Raw genomic sequence first — 20,461 nt, forward strand, 5'->3', positions numbered from 1 at the left:
CAAACAATAAGAGCATTACTGTATTCCACAACTGTGAGTTATGACTGGAAAAATTAAAGAGTGCTTAAAAACATAATAAGAAAGCAGCATGGGCGAATATACAAAACAATGAGAACATGAGACATACAGGGAGCTTCATCTTATCATCCAAGAACAAAGATGCAATTTCTGAAATGTAAAGGCAAAATTAAACTTTCTGAAAGAAAGGCACTACGTGGATTTAATTTGCAAACTCCCTGTCAAGGAACCACATGACAAGTACTTGGCAAAATATATAAAGGAAGTGAATCAGTAACTACAGAGATAAGTATTTGATTTAATTAATACAACATTGCAACTCAGACTACAAAATATCTGGTCTGGGTTAGAATATAGCATCACCCCTGTTGAAAATCAGTAGTATCTGATAGTGAGTTTTATTACTTCTTTTCCAGAGTAACTAGAACTGTCTGTCAGGGATAAGATATGGCACAAGATACGACTTAAAACAATTTTTTCAAATGCAACCATTTCTCTGTATATATTATGTAGGCATGATAGCTTGATAACAGTTCACATTTTGAAATCTTTTATTTTCTTATTATGTGAAAATTTTACTTGCAGACCCCCCTAAATTAATATAGTTAGTAAGCAAAAGATAATATGGCAGGCACAGAAATAATTATTCAGTGAATAAATGTGGGACTTCAGAAAAACAGTGTTCTGGCTTTAAGATTCAAAAGAGAACGCATATGCTAGAACTCATTCTGGTCAAATTAAATACATATACAGAAATGCACTAAGGAAAAAAAAAAAACAACAACCAAAACCTCTTATTCCCTTGAAAAGATATTTTCTTTACTTTTTTTAATCCAGTAAGAAACCTCAGCAACAGAATGGTGAGTAGCTGGGTTGTGAGAATGCGAGCAGCTGCTGTTATTATAACTAAAGGTCTGTCTACGGCTTGAGCCTGAGAGACCACATGTTCGGCTGTCCTCTCATCTTGCCATCCTCACCAATTAACTATTAACATGGAGGGCTGTACACATGCTCTCAGGGGCTCTTTAACAGGCTTCTTGGAGAGTGGAACAACTACACAGCAGGGCTCTGGGAACTGAGTAATGTGGGGTATAAGGAACCCTCAGCAGCTTTGCTCCTCCTAATGACAGTTTTCTCTACAGTTTAGTGCTTAAAGAAGGATACGTGAAGTTTCATGATTAAAAAGAAATAATAATAAGAAAAACAACAACAAAAAAGTAATGCCCTCATTTGTTTAAAGCTGTGAAGATTCTGGAAACCACATTTCATTTTATTTTTTTTTTTTCCCTTCCAAATATTCTGTCACTTCCAGTAAAGTCATTCCGTTGAATTTTGTAATTCAAAATCAAAACTTATTTAGAAAACGAGATGTAATTTCACAGGAACTCATGGGGGAATTGATTTACAAAGAATTGACCAAAATGAAAACAAAAGCAACTTCCCAGATACATCTACAAAGGCCCAAAAAGATTATATTCTTCAATTTGCTTCTTAGAAAAACTTGCTCCAGAGACATTTCTGGACTCTTCTTTAGAATCTGACATCTCTTGCTGATATATTAAAATATATTAAAAATTACAATAAAACAGGTTCTATGTTGCAGTGACACAAAGGAAGTCCCAATGTGTAAAAAGAAGGAAGTTAGTTTTACACCCACAAGTTCCAGTTATTGCAATAAATTTTACTATTAACCTTTTTAAAAGCATATTGTTATCTAACAAGAAAAATATCTAAGTAAGGAGATGGAATTGTGCAGGACAAAAAGTGGTTCAGGTATCCAGCTAAATAACATCAGCAGGTACGCAAACACCTTTTCAAAATGCAATATGTGTGTGAGAATGATGTACTTATGTAAGATTTTAATTCAACAATGAAAATCTCCCTTCTTTGATGAAGCTATATATAATATGAGGTTTTATCCCATCTTATTTTTTACAATCAATAATGAATAATACCTGATTTGTTCCTCTTCCCAACAAACCAGAATATTAAAGAGTAAATCTGTATCTTTCAATTCCTGGTTTTAAAAACAAGGTCATACATCATCGTGATGGGAATGACAGATGAAGGCAGTGGGTTAAAACGTCTTGTACAGAACACACTCTAAACTGTGTTCTGAAGGGGGTGTAAAAGTGTGATATCCCCCAGAAAAGTAGAAAAATATTCCTAGCAGAAGCTTCTCTGCTCTGGTACTGCTCAGAATTTCTGAAACTGTGACTATGACTGATAAAAGGAATAACTATTTAGGACTGTTTGCAGCATGACTGTCCCACAGGAATATAGAAAAGATACAGTTGTTGTTTAACTTTGCCCTTTGAATCAAAAGACTTTTCTCAGATTTTAAAGCTGTATTTATTTTATTTACCATAAAAACTCAATTTATCCTAGCTGATGCAGCATCAACTAGGATATTTAGCAAAGGTAGCATTCTTACCTCGATAAGGTGAGAGGGTATCGTGATGACGCAAGCTGACAAAGATTTTCGGAGGAGGCCACGTAGAACATACAGAAATTTTGTAAGACTATGAATATCTTCAGGAGTATTTGTGCTACAAATGTCATCATCCCACAACAGGGAGCCAAGACTCTGAATTCCTATCCGTAAAATATTCTTCTGTTTTTTCTATTAAAAAAAGAACATAACACTTGTTATCTTTTTTAACATTAAGAGAAAAATACCGCATTGTATATAATCCTAGTTTAGATAACTAAAGGCTTACAGTTATTTTTCATTATTATTACATGCTTTAATAAACTGTAGGTGTTCATCTCCTCATCCTGAACTGCATCAGAAATGACCAGTAACTATCAAGCACTAAACACTGTACAGCTGTTTTGGGAGTCCAGAGGACAGGATCTGGTGGGAGAAGAGGCTGCTCTAAAAACCTACATAGAGGTTTGAAAAATCATATTAAAAAAATAATAAATAAAACCCGATGCTCTGATATCTGTATTACAGGTGATTCACATCCTGAATTTCCACATAGTTCTCAACAAACATGTTTAAGTCAGTGTGAACAGACAAACCACTGTTTTGGTAAACTTCAGCCAAACCCTTATTGTTCGTACCACAAACAAGAGTTACAAGACCCAAAGGATCATGCAAGACAGACAGGACATGATGTCAATGAATAGCAGATGGTGTGTGGTAACTGTTGACTCCTGTTCTGAACCACTGATTGAGGACCTCAGGAAAGGAGCAGGTCAGTCTGGGGGTGCTTGTGTGACCAAAAGAGTTAGAGCCTGGCTGCACTTCTTTTAGGCCACATTTAAGGGCTGAGGAAGGTTCTCTTTCTGGAGATCATTCATTGGTAAAGCTCTCTCCTGAGCAAAAAAATATCTGAATGTTTTACCAGTCAGGTCAAACATTTCCTTTGGATGCAGTCCCAACAAGCAACATATTTCTAGGTCTTCAGACTCCAGAGATTTTGGGAAGTTTATGTTACACAATATGAAAAGCACTAAACATTTGAGGTGTTGCCTTCTGTCACTCACGTGCAGTGATTAATGGATCTACTTAAAGTCAGTAGAAAATCTCTTTCAGTTCTTTCACTACTTGAAGACTCAGTTAAAGAAGGGATTGTGGAGTAACAGGTGAATTTTGCATAGCTTTGGAACATAAAATGTTCTAAGATGTGTTCTGGGCCAAAACAACATCCAACTCTGGACATATTTGGAGAGGTGTCCATCATATACTACACAAATGCATAAAATGTGTGTGTTTGGAGGAACATAATACATGTGGAACATGAGGAAACTTTTTAAAAAAAAAAAATCATACAGTAATAGGCTCATATGGGAAACTTATTCACAGCCTGAACCTCTGATTAACCATCTAAGGCAAGTGTTGGGTCAGCTGTGGAAGCACAGGTGAAGGTAATTCAGCTGTGCTCCTGGAAGGGGTGGAACTTGACTCCACCTCTCCTAGATACCATTTAAGGGCTGACCACCACCTCAAGCTCTCTTTCTGGAGACTGCTTCTTTGTGGAGTTCTGCTGGCAAGCCTCAGTGTTTTCCATCTGGACTGAAGGCCTCAGAGTTGGTGAGTTTTTCTTATAGATAATCTCTGGCTATCTATTTACCGCTATTCTTGTACTATTCCAACTGTGTGTTACTTTTCTTGGATTATTATGTACAAGGCTGCACGCAATAATTCATGCACACTGACTTCTTTGACACCAAGTTGAGTATATAAGCAGTAATAGCCATCTAGATGGGTAAACAGCTTTGAGAAAATTATTTTTCAAACTTTAAAGCTTCACTTTAGAATCTTACACATTTGCATACACTTTTAAATTTGTCTGACCTAAAGGCTGGGTTTTAATTTGCTCTTTGGTCTTTATTGGCTCTAATAAGACATTCTGAAACAATGAACAAGAAGTACAGAATACCACTATCCACAGTATTTAATTTTTCCTTATCTGTAGAAAGAAAATAACTCAAATATAGTTTCTGACAGAACTTTATTTTGTTTAAAACTTAAAAAAAATATGTATGTTAATTCAGGAATGTGCAAAGATGCTGTTTTCCTGTCAGGCCTGGCTAGGGAGGCAGCTAGGAAGCACCAGCCCTGCCCCTTTAAGAGGTGGTTCCTTGCTGCTTTTTGCAGTCCATGAGCTCTCCAGTTGCAGTGAAGCCGTCAGCCACAGGGTCTGGTAGGAGAGGGGACTTGCTGGGACTGAGCACAAATAGCCAGTGGTCCAGATTTAAATGCAAACTTTCTATGTGGATAATGCTTCTAAAATACTCTTAGACAGGAATACATCAATTCCAATGTTGTTTTCCACACAACTAATCCTGTATTGCATTGACATTATCCAGCATCTGTACCAATCAACTTGTATTCCAGAAATACTCATATTGCATAAGGAATATAGTTATCAGTAAAGCCTCAATATCACTTATTTCATTTACATCACCTTGAAAGGAGTGGCATGTTATTTGATATGCCTAAAAACAGAGGAGAGGTGTAGTTCAAACTACCAATAAGGTATTTAATTCTATCTTGTTGAACATGGAATACTTCTGATTACCCGCAGCATGAGTTACAAAAACTAAAGTCATCTTTGCAAGTCTGTGATGATTTATGAGGAGCGATCTTCACAGGTTTAGTAAGATGTTTTGATACTTAATCTGAAGTAAAATTACACACCATTTAACTCACTAAAAAAATTCACTCCAGTTAGCACAGCACTGAAAGAATTTGCAAGTTTAAATGTTCAGTCTCAAGAAACTTGAGCACATTATTGCTAATACAATGGTTTGAAAAAAGATCTCTGTAAGTGAAAAGTACATTTTATTTAATTTCACTGTATTTACCAAGCCATTCATTAGCACAGAGCGTGCTTTTTAATAATCCTGGCCTATGGTTCTTTTTCAAATGTTCTGCATGTCTGCTGAAAACAGGTAGAAGCTCCAAATGAACATTAAATTATGAACCACAATCTCCAGTTACTTTTCTTGTTTACTTCCACAGTGTTTAGAAACAGCTTCTTCCTTGAAAATTCAGAAAATCTCAGTTCAAGGTAACAGCAGAGTACAGATGTGTTCAGTACCTGGGGATGAGAGCCATCAAATCCCTCCTGGTAAATGACACTCTGAATGGACTGAAGCAGCCTTGCATAACCACAGTTCATATTACTGTTGGAAAGAAGAAATAGTTTAGTAACACATACTCTCTAATAGCTGTATTAAAAATAGATAGAAACAGATGCAGCTTTCAGCGTATTAGTGCCTCATAGAGGGGAATAAAACAGCCCTTTTTTGAATAAAGTAGCCATTAAAAGCAGTTGTGATTGGTTCATGTTAAGTAGTTCAGCATTCAGATGTTTTGTGAAAGGCAAATCTCTTAGAGATTAAGATAACTTAATTATATTAGGCTCACTTCCGTGTGTAAGTTTAGTGATTTAATACAGCAACTTAAAGCTGCAGCCATTACAGCATAGTATTAATGTTCTATAGCAGACAAATAGCTACCCAATTGTTATTCTGAGTTTGTCTAGTCAATTCCCTGGAGAACAGCGCTGACTTTCTATAATTTAAAGCTTTCATACCTACAAGCACTACAAGAATCAAAACCAACAAGAAATGAAAGAGAGGAAATTTCCACTTACTTTAAAACATTCATTTAGCATAATTTGTTTTTATTTTTAGTAATCTTTCTGATACCATAACAGAGCATAAAATACATTCTGTTCTATTATAGATCTATTCCGTATCCATCCACTCAGGTGTTAGCACTCCTTTATTTGTAAGGCAGCAGAATGGTGAGGTATAATTTCTGTTTATGTGTTATTTGGAAAATAACTGCTAAGATTAAAAATCAAAGAAACAAACAACCACCCCACCTAATGGAAAAAGAAAATATTAAATAAGCAAAAAGTCGCCTAAATTCAGGCAGCTAAAACCAGATGAAAGTTTAACAACCTTCTCAAAGTCTTGGGACCTCCAGTTCCTGCACCTCCAATGTGTTTTTTCTGATGCTCATTCTAGCCATGCTCTCCAGTCTGCAGGCAGAGGATAAAGGCAAAGGACAGAAAGTCCTAATCTTCACTTAAAAAAATACATCAAGCCAGCTGTTCTCTTTCAAAAGAGACATACAAGTTCTTAAATCCCATAGAGCATACTGGCTTTTGTGCCTGGACTTGATGCAGGCTCCTCAGTGAAGCTGAGAGTTTAAGCCCTCTAACTTTTCTAGCTACAGTACTTTGTTACAGTCTCGCTAATTGCCATCAAGACTTATGGATTCCAGTCTTCTTGGAAAATATGGTTATTTTGAGAAATTTGCCTCTAAATAATCTTAGTTGCAGCCATCACTTTATATGTTCAGTCAGATAACAATAGTGAAACTTCCCATTGCTTTAGTGAAGGTAAACTTGCTTGAATATTATTCATGTTTATTTTACTTATTTTACTAAGGAGCACCTAAGTAAACATGAGAAAGCTTGCTTCCATAGTTTTGCACAGGAAAGAATTTTTGAGTATTTGGAGTTGCTTTTACCATAGGCTTCTGTAATGCTTTCAGGAGAACAGTGTCAACTTGAACCCTAACCACAAGATGATTTCTCAGTGCCTTCTATGAAATTAAAATAACTTTATATTCATAACAATTCTAAGTTTTAAAATATTCAATATAAAAAACCATTCAGATGATGCTTCATATGTAAATAGCAACAGAGAGCTTTGACATGAAAATCAATTTATTTGCTTTTAGTTTCAGTCCTTTAAGTTAATACTCAGTATGAAACTTGCAGCTGCAAACAACTGGCAATACACATCTCCACATGACTTTTAATGTGTAACATCTGCCTTGCCATATACAAAAGAAAACATTTCAAACAGATGAGTAAATTGTCACTTTGGAAGTGGATTACTTTCCTATCGCTTAGCTGCAAAAAGGACAGGTGTCAAATGTAATACCCGCTGTCTTAGGTGTTTAATTTTACAGAGTAGATGGCCAGGAAAAAGGCTATAGCATCTACAACATCATCTACATCAGACAAAACGTTTTCTCTCTCCAAGTGTTCACATATAAACAAGGATTGTGTTGTTCTTATAGTGCAACAATTTCTTCCTTCTTCTGCCAGAGCTGGAGCAAATCTGCAAAGCCTCAGAATAACTAGAAGCATTTGTGTATCTTTATATATTCCTCTATCCTTTTGGGAGTGATAGAAAAGTACTGCTCACCGATAATAGGATGGAGCTTCCAACTACCTTGTAGCCACAGCCAGGGATGTGCCTAACACCTGTTTTGCTTTGGGTAGTGTTAGAATACTTGTTGTGCTATCCACAGAGTAAATCAGTGCATTCTGCAATTGCAATACCTGCCAATTTTTGTTTTTAAAAACGAACATAAGAATAAAATGTTTAATGCATTACCAAAACCAGGTAATTCTACAAGTAACAAACAAACACAAAACAACCTACAATACATAACAAACAACAAGACATAAAAGATGCCTTTATCTACGCACAGAAAATTTGCAGCAAAGAAAGGTTTAAAGAAAATATTGTGATGCTTATAGGTTTTTGTTTCCCCTGAATGTGAAAATAGTGGCTCTTCTACTTCTGGCTAAAATATTAATGGCTTCCTTGCTTTTGAACTATGCTAAGTAAATAAGGACATGAAAAATATTATGGAAACACTATTTATAAAAACAGGTTGCATTACCCTTCTGGCTATGTTTGCCATATATATGAGGAAGGAAATAAGGTATTTTCTCTTCTGTAATTTCTAGCCTTTTTTTGGCTTTGTTACTAAACACCATTTAATTCTGATAATGAGTTTAAACAATTTTCTCTTTACTTTTTTTTTGTTGTCTATCAATTTAGTAATGGATAAAGCAGGAGCTGGCAAGAAGGTATCCTGGTTACAAAAGAGCCTCTGACTTTGCTGTTGATAGTTTCTAAGCATTTAACAAAGGTTAGGCTATCAAGGGTATGACAAATAGCCTTATTATGTATATGGAGACCCCATTAGGCAAGACAGTTAAACCAGTTTTATCTAAATTTATCTGTAAAACTAGACCCTAGATAAATTATTTTCGTTTTTTCAAATGCAATTACATTCTTAAGGTAAAACTCAGGAGTATTAATGAAAAGCTACAGCTTAACTGTTTTAGTTCAGACTTCATTTTTGGTTGTTACAACTTAATGGGAACAGAAGTAAAGCAGAAGGTAGGAAGCAAGTCTCTTCAGTGATGCACTAACTTATCAGAGATGGTACTTTTGCCTTCCTGTTAAGTGTCAGCTTTAGCAATGCAACAGAAAGGACACCTGAATATCCTAGCAACAGCAACTGTAAACAGCTGCAAGTCAGGTGCACAGCCTCATTAACCCTGTCCCATGACTAAGGCCAATATGGAACTGCTCTGCCCTAAGAACTATTGAGCTAAGGAAGAGGAGGATAGTGCTTTCTCCTGGCATCAAACATCTATTCTCAATTACTACTTTCTTTATGAAAAAGGACTTCTCAATCTGTTTTCCGTTAATGTTTATCACAGAGCAATGCAGTTCCAACCACCTGGAGTTAGTTCTCTGAAAGGAGATCCAGTAAATTAAGTTAGCCATTGCATGATGTACCAGAACTAGAAAAAGGAGGGCAAACAGTACTCCTCATCTCCCTCCAGTAAGCAAATGCAGGCATGTGCAATTGCGAAGGGTGTATGCACTGCAGAGCAGTCTAAAATTTTCTTAATTGATGCTAGAGAATTAGAAGCACCAAAATGATGTGGCCCTTTTCTGCTAGGTCACTGCTGAACGTAGAGCTTATGACCTTTGTGAAAGTATGTGTTGGGTTAGGTACACTCCCCATGACGGCTGCGTAATTTCAGGTGCCCCTGCAATAGCAATAGTTAGAATGTTGTAGCAATTTACTGCAACCTGAAATTAATCATGTTGTGCTCTGCTACTGTACAAACATTTAGAGGTACTCTCATCCAAATGTGTTACAGCGTTTTTTGCAGTACCATACATACAGTTAATAGTTATGCCGCCAGGTATTTCTTTGGCCATGAAGATAAGGCCCTTTAAGGTCAGAGGAACTTTTTTTCTAACAAATTACTTCCTTTGTGTAAAGATGTGCTAACTAGCCAGGTCTATGTTCCTAGTTCACTGCAAGAGGCAGTAAAAGAAGCTTGATCTAGCTCTCAATGGGACAAATTACTGACTTCTAAATAGAAGGGTTAACAATAGCACTGAAATCTTTCTTTTAAAGCATTGTCTAGTTAATCAAGAGAACAGAAGTTTTTACCCTTCTGTGATACACTGAAGCTAGCTTTAGAAGCCAGTGCAAACCACTTGCTATTCTGGAGAAGCATAAATGTTTTGGAAGCAGAGAAATAATTGGTTAGATTCATACTTAGTTTTGTTTTTAATACGTTTTGCCTAATGTGAATTAAAGAGTCACAGAAGACAGGGATGAAGGGGACCTCAAGAGGTCAGATAGTCTGTCTTCTTGCCCTAAGACAAGATGAACTATGTCTAAACTATCTCTGACAGATATTTACCTAACTTATTCCTAGAAATTTTCAGTGATGGAGATTCTACAGCACTCTCAGCCTGTGTCTGCAAGGCAATATCTCCAAGTGCTAATCATCAGAAAAATACTTCTTTCTGTCCAGCATATACTACCACTGCTACAATTTACTGTAGGTCATTATCGCTCATTCTACTTACTGTAGATGAGTTATAGCCCTTGCTATGTTTTTAACTTGCTTTAAAACTCTTAGATTTGCCTAAAGAACTTCCACTCTTTCACCACAAGCCATATATCCTCACTCTACATCTAAACTCAGTTTCACATTTGCCCTTGAGCCGATGTTTCCTTGAAGGATGCTAACAAAAGCAGTACAGTTGTATGGCAGAGTAGTACAGGAGTACTTTGCACGTTTTTCCTCATGAAATTTCAGTTTATCACCTACGTGTTTTCTAAATTAAACTTTTTGGTATTTTTCTAGATCATACTTCATAACATCATATCTTCATATCTTTTTCTGGAGACCTGCTACCATATTTTAACACTTCATTTTAACGCTGACCTACTGTAGCTTTTTCAATACAAGGAATCCAAAGCCAGTAGAGTTTGTAGTCAAGGAAGAGAGTAATAAAAGTTTGAAGACAAATGGTCCCATGTAAATGATGAAAGACACATAAACAGATCTACACAGTTCCTACAGAGTTCTCTCTAATATTTCACTATTCCCATTATGTTCTTTATTCTTTGCTATCCTATGCCACACTGCAGTGTAGTCTAATAACAATGCAATATGACCAATATAAGTAATAAAATATCAATGATTAAATAATGATTAGAAACAATGACTAAATGAGTTTTTATTAGGATGGCACACAAGGAAAATATCAGACTTAAGCATGGTTTATAAAATCAAATGCATAAAAGGTAAGGTCCATTTTTTTATACTATACACACAAATTAATATATTTTCCTGAAAGTTTATCAGCTACTTTTTCTTACATAACACATAGCGAGAATGCATGTTATCAAACTGAAATCAGTGATATCTGAATGCATAACACAGAAATTTGGGGTTTTGGCTTTTGCTTTTCTACAACTCTAAAGGCACACTTCTACAAATACATCTATAAACACCTATTTTATAAATCTCACTTTTTACATTAGGGTCTACTATAATGAAAATCTCATGCAATGAAGCTTGCTGTGCTACTGCTTCTGGGATCTAGAGAATGCAGGTATTTTATAAATTAAGTGACCAGGCTAAACAAAGAAATTGCTAGTCCGTATCTTACATTTGACTCGACTTGAAATGTCTCTAAGAAGAATACAATGGATGTGTTTGCCAGAGGCCTATACAAGCAGTTGCTGCTGTCACTTATTTTCTTTTGGTCTGCCTTAATTAATTACTGATAGACATAAAGTACAGTAAGTTATTTGTTCAGATGAGAGTTTATGATTTTCTCTAGAATTAAGTGTGTTGTGTAATTAGTGACAGTAATTCTTTTCACAGATATTTTTTCTTTATTTATATTTTCCTTAGGTAAAGCTGTAGGATGTAAGAAGTAGAAGTCACATAGTAAACTAATGTGATGTAGCATCCTAAGCTATGTAGGTCAAGGATGGCCTGTCGTCTTAGCCCTAAAAACTGTGAATGGTTATCTTCATATTCCTGATAGCCACCTGACACAGATTCATGAAAGCTGATGGGGCATGGTGCTCAGGGAGTAGTTCATAGACAGACAGTAATAGTTTTCCTCAGTCCCCACAGTCAACTGTCAGTAGGGCTGAACTGAGTATTCAGCTGAGTCCCAGGCTGTCCTAGTAATGTCTGCCTTAATTGCCTATGCCAACTTGCTTCCTCCCACTGAGGAGTCACTATACCGAGCTGCCTCTGTGCCACAGTAGCTTTGCTGACATTCATGGTGCGCAGCGCTGACATGGGAACAGCAGCAGAAATACCTGTGAGCAATATACAGCTACAAGATTTTTCACAGCAAGTGTAGATGAAAAAATATTCCTTACAACAAATGTGCGCTCAGAATGTGAATGCACAACAGAAGTACAACTTACCACATCCTTAGTTTAGGCTCTAAAGTCAATTCGTCAGGAAGGAAAAAACTGTGTGACTTTACGGATTGAAGCAGTTCTGGAGACATTTTTTTAGAGATGTCGTAATAATGTCCAAGCTTTAGAGATGTTGTTGGGCTAGTCTGTGGAAACAGCAACAGTGATTACAATAATCTGTTAGATGATTATCTGTCATAAGAAAAGTCACAAAATAGACACTTCTCCTAGAGACATGTTACATCATTTAGTTTCAGCTCCAAATATTACATGAAGTATTTGATTTTCGTGAAAGTCAGTCTTGTTAATAAATTAAGCACTATAATAGAAAAGACTATTGTCATGCCAGATATGGCCATGTATTTATAGCTAGCTTTCTGAATGCAAGCATGCATGCAATTCCACAGTTTTATTTTATACTTCATTTAGCCACATATAGAAGAGCTTTTCTGAAACGAATGCCTTCTATTTTATGATGTTGATCCATGACATCAGAGGCAGATGGTGGTATGGCAGTAGAGGGGCTCTGACAAAATGGCTTTTGCGTGGAAGCGTGGATGAAGCAGACGTGTGTCACTGTATGCCAACAAGTGGAAAAGATTTTGCCCCTTGACATTCACTGATCCTTGCTGAACCAAAGAGTGGATGTGAGCACAGTGAGGAGGTGGGTGGTGTGTTTCAGAAGTGGCAACAGTGGGTCACACCCACAGGTGTAGTGAGTGTGGTATGCAGACTCTTGTTCCATACTGGTGAATATGGCTAATGGTGGTGACGATGTTGAAAAATAATGTTTTGTAGCTCAGAATTTAATCTATAAAGTAGCGTCATAGTGTGCTTTGTATTGATTGTAGTTTTCATGGAAATAAATGGGAAGCACTATTTTTGGAGTGACCCATGGTTATTAAGCTGTTACAATTAGTATAATTTGGTTTAGAGTAAATATTTTGCAATTATTTAATTACTGGATGTTAGGCCTGGTCAGCTACTTGAGAATATAACTAGTGAGAATATTGTAGTATCTTTCCTACAAAAACAGTAGAATATACAAACTAAACCCCAACTTTTCGTTATTTTAACACAGTTTATTAATTTAGCATTGAAAAAGAAACAAAACTGCTGATAAGTAGTTACAAAAGTTATATCACTTTATCTAAAAGAACACGTTCTCTAAACCAGTGTTCATTTATTTATCAGCAACTGAATTTTAAAGAAGGAGGTATAACAGAACATAGAGATCCATCAAACTGAACTCAACATTTTTTTATGTAAAAGTACCTTTATTTAAAATGAGGATTCTGAAAACAATTTAAACAGGGGCTGTTCTTTGGCCTATAATCTATTCTTTATCCGGATTACAGATCAGAGTGTTTTTACTGCAATCTCTGCCAGAGCTCATCTTTTTATTGTGTACTTCCAAGCCCCCTTAATGTTTTAGAAAGGCCTTGACTAACTGAACTTTGATCTGATGTCTTCATTGAGAAAAGCTCCAGGTTGCCCATTTCAGATGCAAATCCTTACTGAGGCCCAATAGAGTTTAGTAAAGACAGCAAAAAAGAAGAAACAAGAAGTTTCCAGGATCCTCTTTGAGAATCCTGAGGCACATTGGTGTCCTTAATCCACCCTGCTGCATGGATTAAGGTAGGTGATAACCTCTCTTGATTCAAAAGAATAAGCACAGTGCCTACAAACTGGGTGGAGACTAGGATTTGGCTATAATAAAACACCATGCAATAAAAGCTTGGGCTATGCCAGAAGCCTATGAATAGGCCTCAATGTACTGCATTCCCAGGCTTAGTGGGGAAGCTTGCAAAAAGCCTACCTGAATCAAGTAAGCATGAATAATCTGCCTTAGCAGAATGACCATGGAGAGCGTGAAGCAGAAACTTTCCATTCCTCTTAAGTTGGATGTGATAAATTTATTAGTGGATTGTAGGCTCAGGCCTGTTCTCTCCTGGACTCCTGTTTTGCGCAAGGAGAAATACACTAAATTGTCAGTGAGCAGAGTGTGTTTTTATGCTACCGTCTGCTGTTAATGTTTCTAATTGCAATACTAATGTGCTAGAAATCTCAGATTTAGGATGAATCAAGGCAGAAAATTGATTTCATGCTGTGACAGTTTATATATTGCCCCAAGAACATAAGCAGTTCATTCAGAAAAAAGAAAAAACACAGTCTTGTGTTGCAAAACGGGCTATCCGTACACTCAAAAGTTTAAATTAACCTCTGGAAGAGAAGAAAGCTAACAGAGTGGCAAAGTCTCATCAAGCAAAACAAGACCTGTTACTCTGACATATTTAATAAACCATCTATCTGTTTCTGATGTCCAAGGTTTATGGACACATGTAAAAAGCAGCTGTGACTGTTATGAAGAGGTCTAAGGCAATTATCGTGCATAAATATCACAAAGGCCAGACATCTAGCTAGTTTGTAAGAGGTCCAGCAAAAGGGAAGTTAATACCTAAACTATTAATAATTATCTCTTAATTACCTACAATTAAAAACTAAATTAGGCATCAAGAATACCACGAAGGCAACTTCTACTCAGCATTCTTACTACATGTAAAGGCAGATCCTGGATGGAAAAGTCTTCTGCTAACATGTGCAGAGTTCTGGTTAAAAGTATAACTATTTTCTCTTTCATGCTTAAAAACTGTTGATAGTAGCTTTTAAAAATGTACTAATTTCTTAGCTCAAGCCATTTGAAAAATAGGCCTTCCGATTTTATTATTATTGTTTTTCTGCCAAAACAAAATTGAAAAAATGAGCTACAACTGAAGCTGTTAATTAAATGATATCACTGAGTACAGTAAAGCATCCACGGTGCTGCAAGGCAACATCAAAAATCCTCCTCTGTGGAGCATTTCTACCAGTCTACTTGAATATGCTGAAGTATTTTGAACACAGAAGGATTAAGAAGTAGACTTTTTTAAAAAAAGAAATCTCTGCATTAAAATATTGTACATCAACTATTCACAATGATCATATTCCAATCTAAAAAAGCTTCAACAATAACAAAGGAAACATCTTGCCAAAGACTGATCACTTCATTCTGTTTTGCATAAGCAAATTTTAATAACAGAGGGCAAATGCATTAGGTATTGTATTAGAAAATACACCAGTACTGGATTGAGTAACAAAGGGTGAGTGCATGCCCAGCCAAGTTATTTGTTTTTCTGTTTTGGTAGAACATCAGAAGGCTATTTGTTAACCACACGCAATTCGTTCCGTATCGATGTACTGGGAGCTCTGTTAGATTTTAAATCAGACGGTTTATTTTGGGGATGGTTCAAAGTGGCACAGCGAGCTCCACAATAATAAAATTGATGAGATTATATGATTACCCTGGAGGCTGTTTGATTTGGCATGTCACCATATATAAGTCTTTTCTGACACAACTATATAGCCATGTCTGTGCAATTTCACAGAAAACCAAACATGCCAAGCCTTATAAGATCATTTTGTCACATTCCAATTATGTTTTTTAAGAATATGACTGAACTTACCAGGCAGTTATGACTAAAACTAGAATTTATAAAACATGTAGGCTGAAAGGTATAGGCAAAACAAGTTTTCTGTTCTGGATAGTCAGAAATGCTGTAATTTTATTAAGGGTTGATTGTGCCATTAAATTAAATAAGAAAGTCTCCAGCCACAGGAAATACATCATTCACAAAACACTAACAGCTGTAAACTCTGAATGACTGACCACTGTGCTTGTTTCTTGTATTCCCTTTGCACAGTGATTAGTTTCTAGTGACAGTGAAGTTGATATAGTTTCAAGTGCTTACTTTAGTTGTTATGCACATGGCTAAGCAAGTCAACAGCTTGCTTCAACACAATACTTTCATTAAAGAGCTCTAGTAAGCACTGTCGATCAAACCTTCACCAGCCATTTGCGTATTGCTACATCTAGAAATTTGTAAGTGACCTAATTCTTCCAACTTCTTTAACAATACTCATTGAAAAACCCCAATGCAATTCATTCGTCTTCTACATTTTTACTGTCTGTATTAAATTTTACATTTCCTGTAAACTCTCAAATTCCTTTCCTCTCTGTATTTCTAGTAATCAAGATATTTATTGTTCTAGGATGTTTTACTTTCAGGAGATAAGCATGTAGCACTGCCCTGTGTTGGAAAGCACTTGCTCTGCAAGAGGAGCAGTTATGAAATACCAAAGTCTTACCACCACTTTTGGTGCATTTTGGTAGCGCCAGGCTATTTGCATAGAGTCCTGATAATCTTCAGATTTGGCAGCTGTTGCTTCTATTCGTTCAGCTTCGAAGTTATCATCAAGCAAAGGGGCTGGAAGTTCCTACAGGTGAAAAATGAAAGAAAGTCAACTACCTGGTTTTAGGGTAATGGTTTTAAACTGAGACAGGGGAGGTTTACATTAGATTATTAGGAAGAAGTTTTTCACTCAGAGGGTGGTGATGTACTGGCACAGGTTGCTCGAGGAGGTTGTGGATGCCCCATCCCTGGAGGCATTCAAGACCAGGCTGGATGTAGCTCTGGGTAGCCTGGTCTGGTGGTTGGCAACCCTGCACATAGCAGGGGGGTTGAAACTGGATGCTTGTTGTGTTTAAAATAATTGTTCTGAAAGCCCAGATCATATTGAGTGTGAATAATCTGCACAATTATTACACACACACTCAGAAAAAGATTGAACATATGTAAGAGAATGCAGAATGGAAATATAACACTACATCTGCTACTATATATAAACAGTATATCTCAAGCAGCATCCATACACCCCGTTTGCCTGTTTTTCTTTAAAAGCTGATCTTCTAAACCATTCTGGAGAATAGGGAAGCCCCTTGTATTGCGAATCTGAATTTAAACTTATTTGATAGTAAGTTTACATTTCCTTGTTGGCTTTTCTAAAACATTTAAAACCATTCAACAGATCACAATAGCCTTCAGACACAGGCTGAAGATGACTGTAACAGAATGGTTTGAATCCTCCCTTCTGCTATCTATCACACATATCTACTAATGACAAATGCCTTATGAACACAAACAAAGGAGCAAAAGGCAGGGACAGATATTTCATTCTTAAGTTTCAAATACAGACATTTTTAGCTTGAAAAAATAAAAAGCATTGCACGTAGGTGGATGTAGACTTGGATTAAAACTTATTGCAAACTTTCTGATAGTGTAGACTGTTTTGTACAGCTGAAAAAAGCAGGTGGATGACAAGCATATCACTTATGCGGTGTGCCTCCACACCTATGAGACGAGTAAATGCAGCAACTTTCTGACCCGTCTTTATCACTCATTTGTGTGACAAAGAGGCAAAGGAACTCTTCATCTGCTTTGAACAGATCAAAACTGTGCTTAATCTTAGTTTTGCTTAAGGAAAGTCTTGAGAGAGAGCACTGAGATGTGGGCATAAAAGAAACGCGTTGGGCAATTGGTAGAAGAATAATCTTGAATGAACTATGGGTTATACAAGAAAGACAGAACATAGGCGTAGTTGATAAAAAAAATCTAAGTTTGCAGAGCTTTGTATGGTCAAACATGGTATCAACATAGATAAATAAGATGGATGGAATAAAGATTAACTGAATCCATGTCAGGTTTTGCATTATGCTAATTTGGAATTAAATAACGCAGGATAAGTGTAGTCCAGTAAGTAATCTTACAAACAAGATGCATTATTTTGCTTCTTCAATGTAAATTATCATAATGCCCACAATTAGTGACAAAATTGAGAACAAAGGCTTCTAATTTTGGAACAGTTGTTTCTCTCTCAGTGGTTGGCCAGAAAACCCTCTGAGATTAAAGGTAATGAAAACCAAGAAAACTTCTATGTAATTGCTTCAGTAAAGTCATAGGAAAGAACTGTATCTACATACTTCAGCAGTGAATACTTTTAATTTCTTTACTTTGCTTTAGCAAATGAATTGCGAAAGCATTGGGGAGGCTCAGATTTCCCTGTTCGAAAGTAAATTTCCTTATTTTTAATTAAGGAAACAAAGAATGTAATAATTTACATTATCTGCCTTCTCAACTGAAAGAATTTATTTCTAAAGAATGAATTATAGCCATATGTTAAAAAACAAAACAAAAACCAACTTGTTGATTAACTAGCCTGTATTTCCATGGTTGTTGTTTAACTCTTGCTATCAACAGAACTGTGTTTATGAAAGAACTAAATGGGCTAAATGTTAAAGTAAGAACCAATGGAAAATGTCCCACTAAAACTGAAGTTCAGAATTCTGGATTATTTCACATCTATTCCCTGAAATGTAAGTTTGCATTATATTCAGTTGGACAGCTTTGTGCTATGTTATATGGTATACATACAGCCCTAAGCAAAATTTGCAGGTATCTTTTCATTCCATTCACCAAAATCAGCTGTCTCCCAATACGCTCTGCAACTTTTTATGGCAGTGGCGAACCTCTGTTTCTCTTGTAAAAATGTCAGACACATTTTAGGAGATACCATCAAATCCTGTCTAAGCACTTCATATCACTCAGTGAAATTCCCATTGTTTCAGATCTCGCTGCTGATGCAGTCAGTCACCACCTCACCCTGCTGCACTATGACTAGGCAGCTATTATGCCATCTGCAAAGCTGAAAGCAAGGAAATGCCACGGCTTGCCCCTCACCTTACTGTAACTAAAAGAGAAAAACAATCCCAATCTTTTCATAAGGGTACTGATTTCTTCCTTTGGAATTATCAGATGTTACATAGTATCTGTACTGTTACATAGTATTTGACAAAGAGAAGTTTGAAGTAGGGACACTCAGATATAAGCATTTGCTCTTACATCATCACAGACAGTGCTTTAATAGGTTTCACCCTGAGAATTTGATGCTAGAACAAAGCAGAGGTCAAGAAAATAAGAGATGAGTTTCCCCAAGCATTACTGGGAATCTGCAAGTGCCTCTAATGTGGTGCTGTCTTCTCCCTTGCCACCCTACAGAATGGACCAAGAACACATGAAGAACTCTCACACCAAAGGAATGCTTATTTCCCCAGCTGTTTTTCCTAAATGCTTTCACCCAATAACTACTATGCCTTGTTGAACAATGCATCCTGGATGTGCCATGTTCTTTTGTCTCTAGGCAAGAAACATGTTCATGTAATACACCGGGACTTAAAACATCACTAGGGTTACTTGGTCTTGCAGCCATAACATTTTTTATCCCACCACTTTAAAGAAGAATCATTCTTGCATGAGGTGATCTTTATTGTCTCTTAGTAAGCTTCTTAAATATTCTAGCTGCAACCAGGAAAATGCTGTCTGCCTTTGTTATTTTGAAGACCAACCACTTCAGCTTTACTTCATGCATTAACTTGGTTAAATACTTTTCTGGGACATTGTACTTAAGTGTGAACAGGAAATACATTTGAATCCCAATGATTATCTAAGTATATTGGTAATATATTTTAGGTGAAGATCCACAAGCAGAACTAGAAAAAGGTGTTTCCTTCCAGATTTGCACTGTAGTTTCATCACTACTACCTCAGCTACTGTTCAACGCTTTTTCCACTATTATTTACACTATGCTGTATGAAAGAGGAGCAAAATACTGTTTGAATATACGTCTATGCTGATGAGAAGCTGGCATGCATACATTCATTGGCCTAGTAGAAGATTAAATAGAATGCATAAATGACTGCTAATATAGTTATTCTTGGGGATGAATAAGAAACTTAGGTATGTCCTCAAAGACAAAGGCTGGGTGGCTGGGCATGTACTGCTCAACTCTTCAGTGTTATGAAAAGTTTCCTTATGGTCCATGAAGCACAAAGCATTCATTATTACTCAGGTTTTTTATTTTTACTGTTTGTTTTTTTTTTTTTCAAAAGAATGAAAACATAAATTGTTATGGAAAGAGTGGAGCAGATCAGCAGCCAAACCAGGCCCCAAATATTTCTGTCTCAGTTGTACAGAAATAGAACTGAAGGCGACGCAGCTGGACGTGCATGGAGAGCAGTGGAGGACATGGCTTCAATGATTGACAGTTGAAGACAACTGAGTCTGGGCTTTTCCTCAAAATATCTGAGTACAGAAGATTGTAAAGCAGTGCTTTAGCACATCTCTCTTTCTCCCAGATCATTTACAAATCACAAACACAAACATTAGTTTCCAGCAGTCTTATTAAATCATCATTTGTTTGAGAACTAGACTTTTCTACCATAAATAAAAAGCACTTAAAATTCTGCTGAGGTTATCAGAAAGATAACCCCATTTTGATACTTTCAGAATCCAAAAACGATTCAGAACAGTGTGCCTGTTTAGAATTAAATCAATCCATATTCTTAAAACGAAAATTGGAATTTTGGAATAAAAGATTAAAACATAAAAGTTACTTCTAAAATCTCAAACTAAAAGCGCTCATTATAAAAACAAAAGATGGAGAAAACGAGAGTAAATTTTTCAGCCTCTA

At 36.3% G+C, this 20,461-nt stretch overlaps 1 protein-coding gene and 1 long non-coding RNA gene across 2 annotated transcripts in view; one reads left to right on the plus strand and one right to left on the minus strand.

The window, feature by feature from the left end:
- Window positions 1–20,461, minus strand: part of ELP4 (elongator acetyltransferase complex subunit 4) — a 118,372-nt gene that overhangs the window by 79,266 nt on the left and 18,645 nt on the right. The window contains exons 4-7 of the mRNA XM_015863490.2: window positions 16,244–16,372; window positions 12,065–12,204; window positions 5,574–5,658; window positions 2,453–2,641 (exon numbers count right to left, since the gene is read on the minus strand). Coding sequence (XP_015718976.1) covers window positions 2,453–2,641; window positions 5,574–5,658; window positions 12,065–12,204; window positions 16,244–16,372 — 543 coding nt within the window. The remainder of the gene's footprint in view (window positions 1–2,452; window positions 2,642–5,573; window positions 5,659–12,064; window positions 12,205–16,243; window positions 16,373–20,461) is intronic.
- On the plus strand, window positions 3,937–20,188 carry LOC116653550. Its single transcript, XR_004307644.1, has 2 exons — window positions 3,937–4,060; window positions 19,881–20,188. It is a non-coding gene; the product is annotated as an uncharacterized LOC116653550 (long non-coding RNA).

This window comes from Coturnix japonica, chromosome 5, assembly GCF_001577835.2.
Source record: "Coturnix japonica isolate 7356 chromosome 5, Coturnix japonica 2.1, whole genome shotgun sequence".
NCBI lineage: Eukaryota > Metazoa > Chordata > Aves > Galliformes > Phasianidae > Coturnix > Coturnix japonica.